At 42.1% G+C, this 15,421-nt stretch overlaps 1 protein-coding gene across 1 annotated transcript in view; it reads left to right on the plus strand.

The window, feature by feature from the left end:
- Positions 1 to 12,340, plus strand: part of LOC132243336 (oxysterol-binding protein-related protein 6-like) — a 60,671-nt gene extending 48,331 nt beyond the window's left edge. Inside the window, exons 14-22 of the mRNA XM_059720155.1 lie at positions 69 to 322; positions 1,400 to 1,537; positions 2,793 to 2,856; positions 3,269 to 3,347; positions 5,247 to 5,391; positions 6,855 to 6,999; positions 8,388 to 8,514; positions 10,515 to 10,637; positions 11,506 to 12,340. Of these exons, the coding sequence (XP_059576138.1) occupies positions 69 to 322; positions 1,400 to 1,537; positions 2,793 to 2,856; positions 3,269 to 3,347; positions 5,247 to 5,391; positions 6,855 to 6,999; positions 8,388 to 8,514; positions 10,515 to 10,637; positions 11,506 to 11,614 (1,184 nt within the window). The 3' untranslated portion in view covers positions 11,615 to 12,340. The remainder of the gene's footprint in view (positions 1 to 68; positions 323 to 1,399; positions 1,538 to 2,792; positions 2,857 to 3,268; positions 3,348 to 5,246; positions 5,392 to 6,854; positions 7,000 to 8,387; positions 8,515 to 10,514; positions 10,638 to 11,505) is intronic.
- The last annotated feature ends 3,081 nt before the right edge of the window (positions 12,341 to 15,421 follow it).

Here is a 15,421-nt window from a genome sequence, read left to right on the forward strand (position 1 = left end):
TGGTCCCATGAATGAATTTTACTATTTTCAAAATGCTATTTCAATGCAGTAATATACTTTCCCTCCAGTTCTCAATGGTGAGCTGACAGGAGGCGCCTTCAGGAATGGACGACGGACTTGTCTTCCAGCTCCCAGTCCTGATACCAGTAACATCAATCTGTGGAATATTTTAAGAAATAATATTGGTAAAGATCTCTCCAAAGTGTCCATGCCAGTTGAGCTCAATGAACCTCTCAATACTTTGCAACATCTTTGTGAAGAACTAGAATACAGTGAACTCTTGGACAAGGCTGCTGAAACAGATGACCCCTACGAACGCATGGTAAGGAGTTTAGTACAGCACAACTTCACATATGCGAGGGCTCAGATTTTCACTTATTCTTCCCAGGACTATCATGTGGAATCCCACACAGGACTTTGGTGAGACTCTCTCTCCAAGGATTAGGAAGCCAGGAGACTTCAGATAAATCATCTGGGTACTGATGACATTATGGTTCCCAAAGTCCTGCTCTCTCTCCCCCAACTATACAGTTGGTCCAAATGAAAGATATCACAAAAAACAAAAGAATACATATCCTGGACCATCATGTCTACAGCAATACTCCAACCCGATTGCACACAAGCAGTATCTGTGCTCTGTGCCTTCCTACTGCAGTCACCACTTCTCAAGAACATACAGAAACTAGGAAGGAGAGAGTAATACTATTGATGGCTTTCTGGCAGACAAGGCTATAGCTGTGAAGTTTTTGATTAACCTGGCATTGGATCTTCTAATGTCCCTGCTTGACGTCTGCATGCTAAAAAACAATTCTTCATCCAGGCTTGGGCGAGTTCAAAATGGATATTTGGATAAAGCAGTTGTCATTGTTATACATCTTAGAAAGAAGATAACAGATGCAATTTATTCTGCTGTCTAGTGCGATATCTGCAATTAAACAATCATAATATTATACAAGCAAAACGTTGCCTTGAATACTTTCAGATGAGTCTTTTTGTAAGTGCTGACCAAAAAGTCACAGTACTGGTACAGAAGAGGTCAGCTAACATAATTTCTGCTATTAAACAAGTGCTAAGGAAAGAAGCCTGATTCTTTTGTATTGTTTCGCATTTTGTATAGTGCCCAGAAACCATGAAAATAGAAAGCTGTAGGCTTTTTTTTCCCCTCCATTACTTTTAGGTACATTGACAGCTTTCTATCAATATGTAACTGTTAAAATACAAACATGTAAACAAGTAAAATACAAACAAGTAAAATACATACAGTAAACAAACTGTTTCCAAATGAGAGGGAAATTAAGTACTTTTAAATGGAAAAATTATTCACATTGATGCTTAAACAATGTGGGAGAACACCTTAAAGGATCTTCAATTATTTTCTCTTCTTTGTTTTCTTTAACAGGTTCTTATAGCTGCCTTTGCAGCTTCCGGATATGCTTCCACTTACTTCAGAGCAGGAAGCAAGCCATTTAATCCAGTGCTTGGTGAGACTTATGAATGTATTAGAGAAGATAAAGGATTTCGATTTTTTTCAGAGCAGGTAATATCTATTTCTAAGTAACTGCTAAAGAAAGTTTAGAAATAGATTTTGATTTCTTTACAAAAGTGACCTAATTTTCTAGTGAAAGTTTGCTACTGAAAAATTTATTGAATGCCAGTACATGTATACATATGTGTGTGTAATATATATACGTGTGTGTGTGTATAGCAAAAGGGATTCATATAAACCATCTCCTTTAAAGTGTCAGAATATCATGTTGAGGTTCTTTGTTTAGTTGTTTCTTCTAACAATATACACTATTGAACACTCTTTACTAGAGGTGCACCAATGCATTGGTCCGATATCAGATCAGCACTTGTATAAAGAAAATTGTATCAGAAATTGGCCAGTAAACACCCCGTGCATGCGCACAGCTGCAGCCACAGCACATAGGTGTCAAGGAGCACAGCCTGGCAGCTTGGAGAGCTGCGTCCAGCTGGTAAATCTGTTGTTGTGGAAGGGGAGGGCAGAGGGAAGGGATATGAAGGGGGCAGATTGAGGCCCCTGCGGTGAGGGAGGGAGGGAGTGGGGCTGGGGCTGGGGCAGGCACTGCCCAGCCAGAGTGGGACGGGATGTGGGACAGAGCCACAACTTGTCTGGGTGGCATTGGGGGTGGGATCTGTTCCTGCAGCTGTGCGCACCCATGGAGTGTATGGGGAGCATGTGCCCCCAGATCTGTGTGGGGCTGGGGTGGGACAGGCTGCTGCTGTGGGCTGGGGCCGAAGCAGGGTCTGGGCCAGGCTGTGCTCAGGGCAAGGTGGGCGGCAGCATTAGGAGGGGAGGTTGGGGGGGGCTATGGTGAATTTTGGAGTGGCTGCAGCCCCTCCCATAGCTCCCCTCCCAGCACTGGCCCATGAAGCAGCAGGTGCTTCCCCCCTCTCCCCACACCACCTGGATGAGCCTCAGCTTTTTCCCATGCCCTGCCTCACCCTGGCTGGGCAGTGTCTGCCCCAGCCCTACTCCCTCCCTCACCGCAGGGGACTCAATCTGCCCCCCTCTTCCCTCCCTCCTCCCTTTTCACCACAACAGACATACCAGCTGGATGCTGCTCTGCAAACTGCTGCGCTGGGTATTGGAAATCAGATCAGTATTGGCTGATAAGCCTCTTTAAAAATCAGCTGTCAATATCAGCCCAAAACATCTCTATCGGTGTACCTCTAGTTTTAACTTTTACATAAATAGTAGTTGTATTGATTCTAAAGCTTTTTTGTGTATGTGTTAAACCACTCTTCGCTTCCATTATTTTTTTTTTCAGGTTAGCCACCATCCACCCATTTCTGCCTGTCACTGTGAATCAAAGAATTTTGTGTTTTGGCAAGGTAAATATTGTAATTCAATGGACAAAGATCCAATTTTATGTAAATAAAAATTATCATCTAAAAATGTTAGTGTGTTTTCCATCTGGGACTTTAAATGTGTTTTTTTTTTTAATGTTAAGTTGGTGCTGACTGCTGTATTGAAGTGTTTCACTTTGTGTTAAAATGAGCTGATGCATTATGATAATCGCCAGTGTTATTTGTGTAAAAACTTTAAGACCTGTATTAGCTTTTCTGTATTAGTTTCTCTGACTGGTTGGAGGACTGATTTTCATCTGGTATAACCCTTTTCTCCAGATCAGGCTACTGTTCTGTTCAAAACGGGTCTAGCATAGATTGATCTGGTATACCATAAATCAGTGCAAATAAAGTTTGGGTTTTTTTGTAATTTTGTAAAGTTTCCACTCTCATTTAGATATCAGATGGAAAAATAAGTTCTGGGGGAAATCGATGGAAATTCTTCCAGTTGGAGCACTGAATGTGACTCTTCCAAAGTAAGCTACTGTCTTGTTTCCTTTGTTTAATGTTGGGTTATACTGCTTCCTTCTGAATGGTTTGTAATTAAGTGTACAGACCTCAGAAACATAGTAACAGGCAAGATATTAACTACCTGCTCAAATCTCCCATGTTATAAGAGTTAAAATCACGCTGAAGTAGAACTGGAAGGGACCTCTGGAAGCTGTCTAATTTGGGGTGGCATATGAGGCGAATACAGGCCTTAATTTGTGGCACACCTGCCAAAAAGGGTGGTCCTCAGTGATCTGGTCCATCGCTTCTGCTCAAGTCAGGATCATCCATGATTAAATCATTGCAGCCAAGTGTTTGTCTAACCTGATTTTAAAAACTATCAAGGATGGAGATTCCACAACCTCTCTGGGGAGCCAGTTCTAATACTTAACCACCCTCATAGTGGAAAGTTCTTCCTAATATCCATCCTTTTACCACAGTTTAGACCATTGCACCTTGTTCTGGCCCTTGTGAGCAGAAGTGGATCCAGAGTGGGTGCTGTGGCACAGCTGTATCCCCCCTTTTGGATTGCACTACACCGTAGGAGCCTCCAGGACTTTCTGAAGTCCCAAAAGCAGCTGAAAATCCTCTCCCTTCCCCTTCCTGCCCAAAGACATCCCCTCTCACCAGCCCTCTGCACCCTCCATTTCCTCCCTCCACTGCCTTTTTCTGCTCTCCCGAAGGTGGGGAAGCACCAGAGCTGTTCCTACCTTCATTGAGCTGGGGATGGGGACAGTGGCAGTAGGGATGGACAGGGTGGCCTGGGAGGGTGTCAGGCCAAGTACTCTCCCACCACCCTGTTTCTGTTGTCCCCTTCCCAGCTGAGCCAGCCCCTGGCTCAACCCTACTGTCTCTGGAGCTTCTTCCCCCCAAAACAATGGAGAAGACAGCAGTGGGAGTCAGGGGAAGTGAGGGAAGAGGAGGGGAGTGTGCCTCTGAGCTGAAAGGGGAAGGGAGGAAGGATTTTTACGTGCTTTAGGGATTTTTAAAAGTCCCCAGAGGCTTCCTCTGAGCAGTCTGCTTGCACTTTGGGGAGTGAAGGAAACTGGGAACAGGGGAAGCAGCCACCCCTGCAACATGGGTTGCTGCTCCTGCAACCCCTCTAGGAAATCCTGGATCCACCCTTGCCTCTGGACAAACAAAATAATCTATCATCATCATCTTTATAAGCATCACTGGGATATTTGAAGACTGTTATCAAATCACCCCCTCAGTCTTCTCTTCTTCTCCCAACTAAATAGTCCCAGCCTTTCCTTAAAAATCATGTTTCTCAAACCTCTATTCATGTTTGTTGCTTTTTGCTGGACTTATTCTAATTTGTCCTTCATAAAGTGCAGTGTTCAAACAGGGCAAAGTACTTTAGGTAAGGTCTCACTAGGGCTAAATAGAGCAGAAGAATAGCATCTGTTAACTTGCAAGTGGTGCTCCTATTAATGCTGTTGGGAGCAATATGCCACTAATCTATTGTTGTCCACTTTCTTTTTCCATTTTTGATTCATTTTTCTTATATTTGCTCCCATTGCATCTGAGAGCAATATATTGTAACTATAGCACCAGTACAGTATAACATTTTAGTAAATCCTATTGAAGTAATTGATTCGGGACAAAGTGGCCAACATTTTGAGAATTCACACAGTGCCAGGCATTCATGGCTCACTGGACCGCTGCAATGGGGGTGAATGTCACCCATATGAACTGATTCAGGGTTAGCATTAGGAAATAATAGTCATAATTAAAATGGAAGCTTTAATTACAGTGAGCAACTTACTGTTGTTTCAAACAGTTTTGAGGGATATTTTTTATATGATAATATGGCTGAATTTCACTTTGTCAGTAATGTTGCAACTTAATTTTCATTTCCATTTATTTCATAACTTTATCCTCAGGTATGGAGATCACTATGCATGGAACAAAGTCACAACCTGCATACATAACATCCTTAGTGGAAGGAGATGGATAGAACATTATGGAGAAATAACTATCAGAAACACAAAAAGCAGTATTTGTATTTGTAAACTCACATTTGTCAAGGTAACTTTCTGTGATACAACAGTAAAATGTTTGTCTGTCTTTCCATCCACCTACCTATCCCTCTTTTTTATTTTAAATGTTATGAGTGGCCATATTCTGCTATTTAATAACATGAATATCAGGAACAACTCTGTGGACTTCATTGTAGTTAATCTGGTGTCAAGCTAGTCTAAACAGGATTAGAATTTTTCTGATTATCTTATCTCATAAAACAGTGGTGCTTTGTTTTACTGTATACAGATGTCTTGATGATGGGCATATATGAAATATAACTCTAGATTGATTTTTTTTTTTTTAAAGCTGAATTTTCTCCTAAAAATAATGGAAATAAAGGATATATTTTCAGTGGTATAAAGACACGCAAGTGCAAAAGGCCCATTTCAAAGGTAGCAGTGACTCATTAATGCTTGCTTCATGAATTGGATAGTTGGCCCAGAAATAAAGGTGTAAGGAATAGAAATGTTTGTGAAGAGGATCAAGAAAAGCAAATGCAGGGTATTATGGATGGAAGTACTCCACCTTCCATGTGTAGTTTACTGGACTTGGCACAAGAGTTCCTCCATACTATCAACTGGAATTAATCAGAAACTCAGTCATATAGGAAGAGAAAAAACACTTGAAGCTCATCCTTCAGTTTTCATGGGGTGTTTGGATGCCAAAAAGATGCAGGAAGCCACCTGGCAAAGAGGCTGTCTGGTGCTTATATATGCAGACAGTTTAATGAGGATAATCAAACCTTTTTACAGCACAACAGATAACAGTTCTCATGAAAGCCATGTAATAACATACTTTTGCCAAAGTACTCAGTATTCATATTTTAAGTTTTCAACATTTATGTAGATTGACAGTAAACTGAGAAATGACAGATTTGATGCAAAATCTGGAATCTCTTCAGTAATATTTGCAAATATGTACGCATTTTAATTTTATATGTGCATTTTTTCTGTATAGAAAATAATGTAAATTTAAATATTTTTCATTGTACTCCACCAGCTAAAAAGTTTGAGAGAACTTTTTGTTTTCCTTAGTTTTAGAGATCAAGGCATGCAGAACTGTAGTGTCACAGAAAAACATTTTCTTTCCTGTGTTCCAGTGCAACTAGGACATATTTGAAGTAAATTTTAATATAAGTGCCAGTAATCATGACTTGTGCTCTACAAGGACCTACCATGAAAAGTCCCTGCCCTTCAAATTTATACTTCAAACTTTATAGACCTCTACCAGGTCTCTAGACAATTCTTTATAGGTTTGTTGATAATTTTGGAAAGAAAAATTCAAATATGTTACATCCTCATTCATATTTCAGCTTTGAAGGAAAAAAAAAACTTTAATTTTTGTCTCTTGGAGATGTTCTCTCTGAATATCCATATACAGTAATATTTAGAACAACTGTATTTTAAAATTAATGTGATAAAATGTGATGAGGAAATCGATCTGTAATCCTTTGCTTTGTTACATTTCAGTTAAATTACTGGAATTCAAATGCAAATGAAGTCCAAGGAGTTATCATGGACCAAGAAGGAAAGGTTGTGCATCGCCTCTTTGGAAAGTGGCACGAAGGACTGTACTGTGGAGTTGCACCTTCAGCAAAGTGTATATGGAGGCCAGGTAAGGAGATGCTGATAAACTGCTAACTCAGTTGGGTAGTTTTTGTCATGATTTGTGTTTGCGTACTGTCTATAGAGGTGATTGCATAATAACTTAAAAATAAATTTTGAGTTTTGTATATTGTGTGGTATGTGTATATGTGGTGTGGGGGGTGGTGTGGTGTGTGTCTGTGTATAGTGGGTGGGGGGATGGTGTGTGGGGGAGTGTATGGTGTGTGTGGTGGGGTGTATGCTGTGGGGGGGGTGTATGGGGGTGTGTGGCTCTGTGTGTGTGGTAGAATGTGGGTGTGTGAGCTGTGAATGTGAGAGAGGGGGGTGGTGTGGGGGTGGTCTATCGCTGGTGGTCCCTGCTGGAGCCCATTGCCTTCCCTGCTGGGGCTGTGCTTCAGGAGGGGAAGCCCCAGCCCTGACAGGGAAGGCACCTGGGTCCAGCATGTGTGGCTTCCCTTCCTGTGCCTGGTGAGTGCAGGAGCTGCACGTGAGTGTCAGGGAGCACTGGCAATACAGACAGCTCGGGGGAGGCTGTGCCCCTTGCCCCAATGTACAGTGTGGCCCGGAGCCATGCTCCACCGGGCAGCTGCACCCTGAGCACCCCACCTATTGCTGCTGCCCCATGGAGGGAGTGTGGGTGGGTTCCCCACACCCCCCGCCTTCCCTCACACCCACATGCTGCTCCCCCAAGCGCAGCTCTGCGCTGCTGCCAGCCCCACACTCCGGGCTCCCTACCAGCTGCATCCCAGGCCCTGCTGCTTCCCTACCTGCTGTCTGGAGCCTGCAGGAGACCGGGGAAGTGGAGCTGGTACCTGGGGGCTGCAGCAACAGCAGGTCTGCCTAGAAGCTGAATGCTGGCCGGGCAGGGCCCTTCAGCCCACGAGGGTGGGAGCAAGGCAATAGGGCATTTTAGGGGGTGGGTGTACACGTGGGTGGCTCGCTTCCACCCTCGTGGGCAGAAGGGCTGGGGCACAATTTATTGGGCAGCCCTGCAGGCTGAATGAAAGTGCTTGGTGGGCCGGATCCAGCCAGTGAGCCATATTTTGCCCGCCCCTGCTTTAATGTAATTATTCTATAAATGATGCTTTTCTGGAAAGAGGCAAAAGTGCTCATCTTGAATGAAAACTTCTCAGAGATTTCACAAAAGCAGAGGAAGATTTAAAAAGTCTTGGATCTATCATGCAAGTAAAGCTTGTATAATCTTATCAACATTAATATTAAGTAAAATATGTTCCACATAGGAAATAACATTAGATGCATGTTAATTTTACTTAAAAGTATTAGAATATATAACTATTTTACTGGATTTGTAACTTTGTTAAATTCATGAGGCTTTATGTGTATGTTTATAACAATTGTTAAAACAAGCATATTTCTTTCTTGCATGTGTTCATACAGGCTCCATGCCAACGAACTATGAACGTTATTATGGTTTTACAAGGTTTGCTATTGAGCTCAATGAGTTAGATCCTGCGTTAAAAGATCTTCTTCCAGCAACAGATGCACGATTTAGGCCAGATCAAAGGCAAGAAAGCTCATTAAATATTTAGTATATCTGACTACTAAGGGGAAGAGTTTGAAACCAGTATTGAATTTTGTCCGGATCCGCACAATACGGTGTGTTTATGTCTCAGAGGCCCCCTCTACGTATTACATTTATGTGATGATTAATGTGTTAATGTGCAATAAATATGAAGTGGTATACAGTGGCAAACTAGCCATAAAAATCTTGTACATTATGTTTTTCATATGACACCTTCAATTAAACCTTTGGCAGGGCAGGGGCAGACAATCAGCTGATTGTCCACTCTGGCCGTAGGACTACAGCAGGATCTTCACTTGGGATCTCAGTACAGTCTGGGGCTGCCACCCATTCAGCTGAATGTTGGCCACAGCCACAGACTACCAGGACCACTTTGAGACTCTGGTGTGGTCTTGTGGTTGGAGCCGACAAGTAGGTGATAATTGGCTCCAGGCCTGGATCTGTGGACACTCAGTTTTCAGTTTTGCAGTGCAGGGGGAGCTCAGGATTATAATCCTGAGCTCACCCTGCATTGGCAACTTGGATATGCTCCCTGATCCCAAAATCTCACCTCCTGCCATGCATGTGTGGAATGGCAGAAGGCACGATTGTTGGGACTAGGGGTCAGATCTCATTGCACCTTTAAATGAATGTGTGCCAGGAGCCAGATCATTGGTAGATTCTGCTGTTAAAGAATGTATAATGCTACAGTGGAAATGCTTCCTGAGTTCAGAAAAAAGGGAGAAGACAGATATGCTAGTGCCATAAAAAATGTTTATGGCAGAGGCAGAATTGCTTTGGATGAGCTAAGACACATTGTAAAATGTCTTTTCCTGTTCCAGTGCAAGGAAACAGTGTCCACCAACAGGTACCTGCTGTTAGACGTGTTTTTTTTTCCTGACTACCTAAGCACTCCACCTGAATCACTTCTGAGAACACTCCTGGTCCAAGGAGTTGTCATGGACTAAGCCAGTGGTACCCAGCCTTTTCACTCCATGGGTTGAGTGAGGGGTGCCAGATCCGGGTGGTAGGCTCAATCTAGCACAGTGCTGTGGGGGCCCAGTCTGGCCACAGGTGGGGATGCACAGCCCATGCTTGATCTGGCCATCCAGGAGAGTGAGGAATGGCTCAGCCCTAATCTGGATGTGTGGGGAAGGGGCAGTGCAAGATCCAGGCATGAGGAATGGGGGGCAAGGAGCAGCCCAACTCTAATCCTGATGCATGGGGGAGGTGGAAAGGAGCCAGAGTGGCCTCAGTCTGGATAGGTGGGTGGGGAGGGGGAGGAGCAGCCTGGAATCGATCCAGATGTGGAGAAGGGTATGGGAGTAGAGTGGCCCAGCCCTGATCTGGACATGTGGGGAGGGGGCAGGGGAAGGGAGCAGCCCAGGTCAATCCAGATGAGCAGGGTGTGGGCCTGGTCCTGATCCTGTTGTGCAGCAGCAGCTTGGAAGAGGCTGGATCCAGCTTCAAGGAGCTTCCACTGCAATCCTGCTGCCAAATTTCCCAACCCATAGGGATTCCTGCAGGCTGGATGGCATGGTTACACAGCTGGATTTGGATTTGGCCTAAGAAACAGGGGTTGAGCACCCCTGGACTAAGCTATCGTGTAGATACACTGGTAACTTTGCAGTCCAGCATAGAGGCACCAAATGATTTTTGTGGCTAATAAATAATGCAGTGCCATTTTGAATTGCTCTTTGGAACTTAGACACGTAGACTCTGCCTAAGTTCCATTTAGATGCTTAAGAAGGCACTTTGAATTCTGCTCAAAGAGACAGCATTTCAGAAAGGTATAAATTAAAAACTTTCATATTTTGGACCAGGGCTTAAACCAGGTGCCTAGAGCTGAAGAAAGGAAATAGATCATAATTGCACTGTTCTTTTCAATTACAGTGAGCATTATTTTCTGTGCTGAACCTTATTATGACAATGTTTTTACATAAGGTACTATTATAGAAGCTAACAACATCTAACTGCTAACAAATCTATTATTGTCTGGACAGATTTTTGGAAGAAGGAAATGTAGAAGCAGCATCAGCTGATAAGCAGAGAATAGAGGAACTCCAGAGAAGTAGAAGGCGGTACATGGAAGAAAACAACATTGAATACAAACCAAAATTTTTTAAGTGAGTAAATTCATTTTAGTAATAAGCCTGCATCTTACTGTAAGTCCATCAACATATGAGAAAAACAAAGAGGACATTTGAATGTTAAGACAGAAGGCCCCAGCATAGTGCAATGAAGAAGTGAAAATAGGGATGCCGTTTCATATCAAGAAAAATCTTTGTGTATACTTTCCATGTCTGATACATTTTAACATATTGTAAAGGAATTTTTCTACTTATCAAATGACTGGCTTGATGAGAGTGACTGGCTTGTCAGTTGAATCCCCTTAATTGTCCATAAATCAAGAAAGACATGGGCCAGAGCCATACAAGTTTCTATATAGATAATCTTCCTGGTTTAACTATAAAATGGCAAAAAAATGGCAGCAGAAAAAGAGATTGTAAAACAGATTGAACAGAAAATGTTTAAGATATTTTTAAATTGTAATTTTTGTGGGGGTGTGATTTTTAATTTAAATATTTCTTTTAAATCTGGGAAGCCCAAAATTAAGAGCCTTTATGTTAGTTTATGCAAACCCTGCGATGAAACCACCTGGTAGAATTTCACTGTAGAAGAGAAGCAAAGTGCAAAAATGAAATAAACAGCATAAATGATGAAAACCTCTGAGCCTGAAGCCAGACCTGCGTGAATGGATCCCCTCCATGCTATAGCTGTTTCAGTCAGCAAGGCTTCAGATGGGTGCAGGGGTCCACTTGCATGACTCAGATGACAGTATTAGACCTTTAGGATGTTTTAACAATCTTTCACTTTTAAGACAGGCAAAAGATTGTTTTTCTTTGTTCTTTTAAAATATGAAATCATTTTTATTAAGACCTCTTGCATATTTTTTATTTTTGTCTGTTTTCTTGTTTTTTTAACCTTTTGCAGAAAAGTTAACGATGCCAATCAAAGAGAAGCCTGGGTTTCTAATGACGCCTATTGGGAACTACGAAAGGATCCTGGCTTTAGTAAAATAGAAACCCCAGTACTCTGGTAAACTGAGAATGTAGATCTGGTAAACATATCACTCTCTGAAGAAAAAAATAACTATGCACAATATGTTTCTTATAGCTAAGTGTGGTTTGTGGGTCTACACAAAACCTACCATTTGCTTTTTATATTCATCTTTATAAAGGACTTTCAAAAGTGCATTAGACCAGGCTCCTGACCACTTTTGGATCCTTTTAATTTTGCAGCAGCCATTAAAAAAACACAAAAAAAAACCAAGCAAACAAAAAAAAGACAAAAAAAACCTTTTAATGTTCATACGCTGAAAATGCAGAACAGAAGAAGCAGATAAATTATCCATAGTCATTCTGAAGTAGTAGTACAACACAAAACTGCAACCGGTGCTTTAAAAAGAAGTTAAGAGTAATGGGGGATGGGATGGGGCAGTGCAGGGAGAGGGTTGAAAAAGAAAGGAAAAAGGGAAGAAAAAGAAAAAATCCGTTTTGTTGTAACTTATTTTGGTAAAGTTCTCGAGTCACAACACTCTCTCATTTCTGGCTTCAGATTAGTCCTTTGATGTGATGTGCTTGGGCTGGCCTTGTCAAAAAGACATAATGCTTTTCTGGAAGCTGTTCCCATTCATATGCCATTGTCCATGCCTTAAAAAAAACCATGAAGATGTACAATAAGTCATTTAAATATGTATTGTTAGGCTTGTGTGAAGGGCAGATTTTTAAAGCGTTAGGATTTTATTTATATTATAGATGTTGGAGAATATGTCTTGTTTTAAAAAAACAAACACCTAAATGGAATACAGGGGAAAGTAATCTACTGTACATGCTTTAGCTTTGGGAAACGTTGTATAATCAGACTGAAAATAAAAAAAGGAACTAGCTAATTTTGGGGAATTTTGGTAAATGCATCTGTGGTGCTAGTCCAGAAATTCATATTCTAAATAGCTAATGCTAAAATATATGTATCTCATGCACCACTGACTTGACATAGGTTTGCTCTTTGTCTCATTTCCCCATAACTGTTTATACAATTAGAATTCCCTGAAGCTCTGCAGCAGTGTTAAAAGCACAGAGAGGTTCCATAGGAGAGTCTCTGACTTCACTCCAGAGACTGGATAGTACTGTAACCTGTCACTGTCACACTCATACTGCCTGTTTTACTGCACTGTTTGCCTGTGCACACTATCCCCCTGCTTTCTTAATTGAATTTGTTAGTGGGGCCAGGCTGAAGCAACCATATTTGCTGCCCAGTAGCTTGTTCTTAGGTTGTCAAAATAGCTTTTATGCAAGATTATATTTTATGATTTTTCATAAAGTGATTCTATATTTTTGATTAAGGGACAAGTCTCTACAATGTTGCTATGCCACAGTTAATGTGTATGGGAGGAGGATGGGCACTTTCTGTCTGAAAAGACTGAAATTCTAAACTGTAGGGCAAGTCTTACTTAAAAAAAAAAGGTTTATTAGATAAAAAAAAAAATTGTATTCCATGTGGTAGGACCTAGTCTTCAATAGACACTTGTAACAGGTTAAGATTCTATGCATGTGTATGCATCTCTATCTCTCTCTGTCCCTGAAAACTGTATATGTATGTGCAGTATACATAGTGGACCTATTGGAGTTTATATTATTTTTCTCTTAAAAATTAAATCTAAATTTGAAGCTTAAAAAATATAATCCTACAATTGATCCTACAAAGAGAACTGCTGTAGTGTTTAACATCAGAACTCTGTGTGAGCCCTAGGGTGTATATCCATGGTTCTCCTGCATTTCTGCTGATCAGATTACTGGGATTATTTTATATACCAGGGGTCAGCAGTGTTTTCTGACAGGGTGCTAGAATGACCCAGCTCAGGTCTGAGACAGGCAGGCACTAGGACCCAGGCACCTCCATCTCTGTGCCACCTGGCTATGGAGTGGCATGGTGCAGGGACAGCTCCCCCTCTGCCAAAGCTCCAGGCATCTGACTGGCAGAATGCTGGCAAAGCCCCCGCTGTGAAGTGCCATGGAAGCCATGGCTCTGCCGGCCATAGCAAATGTTCTACAGAGCAGGTCTGGCCCGTTATTTTCTGAGAGGAGCAGCAGGGCAGCTGTGTACCTGGTGCCACGTGAGTTTTAAAGTAGTTCTGAAAGATCAAATTCTTTCTCTCCATGCCACCATGTAACTTTTCTTTAATGTCATTGAGCTAACTTTTATCCAATTCATTTTAGTAGCAGTATACTATAAATAAATGAGGTACATAGTATTCAAAATGGCAATTAATTATTCTTTGTCAGATTCCCTCTATAGGGTAATATTCACTTGCCTGTTTTGTGCCCCCAATCTCTGTTTGCACCTCCTGATAGTAAGGACTGAATGTGCATGACTGGTATCTTGATTAACAGAAACACAAGTGGTGAGTTCTTGGTCTCTTTAAACATTAGATTTTACTTTTAGGGCATAACTTCAGGCATCATCTTTTCATGCATGTCAATTTTTGTGATGTATGGCAAAATTTAGTGCACCCTAAAGATTAGCAGATGACAGATTTGAGAGCTCCGACTGAAACTTTATTTTTTAAAAGTAATTTTAAATAACACTCTTTTATTAACATACACTTGCAACAAGATTTCTCTCAGCAGTTGTTCCTTAGAGAAAACTTCCCAGTGATTTAATTAAAATTTTGCCTGAAAAAGGGCCACAAGATCACTCCACAAAATAACTGTGCCCGATTATCTAGTCAAGGTCCCAGTTCTTCAAATACAGACAAGTGACTTTACTTGTAGGAGCTGTCCTATTGACTTTAAAGATGATTACTCACTTGAGTACATACATATCTATGTGCAAGTCCATAGTCCTTTAGGGTGAAAAGATGCGGACAGTGCGGTCCCCCAATGCTCGGTTTTTCGACCTGTGCTATTCAGTGTCTTCATCAGCGACTTGGATGAGGGCGTGGAGAACATTCTGTCCAAAATCGCGGATGACACGAAATTATGGGGTAAAGTAAACACACTAGTGGGAAAGGATCAAATCCAGGTGGACCTGGACGGTTGGAAAAGTGGGCAGAAAAGAATAGGATGCAGTTCAACAAATACAAATGCAAAGTGCTGCATCTAGGGAGAAGGAATTGCCAACACACCTATAGGGTTCTCAGCAGCACCTTCTCACACCTATAGACCTTCTCAGCAGCACAGTGGCAGAAAGGGATCTCAGAGTCATAGTTGACTCCAAGATGAGTATGAGCCATCAATGTGACAAGTTGATCAGTAAAGCTAAATGCACTCTGTCATGCAGAGTGCATCATGAACAGGTCCAGGGAGGTGATACTTCCCTTCTATGTGGCATTGGTCAGGCTGCAGTTGGAATACTGCATCCAGTTCTGGGCTCTGCACTTCAAGAGATGTGGATAACCTTGAGAGGGTGCAGAGAAGGGCCATTTATATGGTTAGAGGCCTGCAAGTAAGGCCCTACAAGGAGAGACTGAGGGACCTGGATCTCTTCAGCCTTTGCAAGAGAAGGCTGAGAGGGGATCTTGTGGCTGTTTACAAATTCATCCGGGGGGCAGCAAGAAATTGGAGATGCTCTGTTTACCAGGGCTCCCCTTGGAATAACGAGGAACAATGGCCACAAACTGACAGACAGCAGATTTAGGTTGGACATCAGGAAGAACTTATTTATGGTAAGGGTTGCCAGAATCTGGAATGGGCTTCCAAGAGAGGTGGTGCTCTCCCCTACCTTGGGGGTCTTTAAGAGGAGACTGGACAAGCACCTGACTGGGGTAATATGACCCCGGTGCTCTTTCCTGCCCAGGGCAGGGATTTGCCCTCAATGATCTATTGAGGTCCCTTCTGACCCTCACAAC

Source organism: Alligator mississippiensis, unplaced genomic scaffold (assembly GCF_030867095.1).
Source record: "Alligator mississippiensis isolate rAllMis1 unplaced genomic scaffold, rAllMis1 scaffold_107, whole genome shotgun sequence".
In the NCBI taxonomy this organism is placed as follows: domain Eukaryota; kingdom Metazoa; phylum Chordata; order Crocodylia; family Alligatoridae; genus Alligator; species Alligator mississippiensis.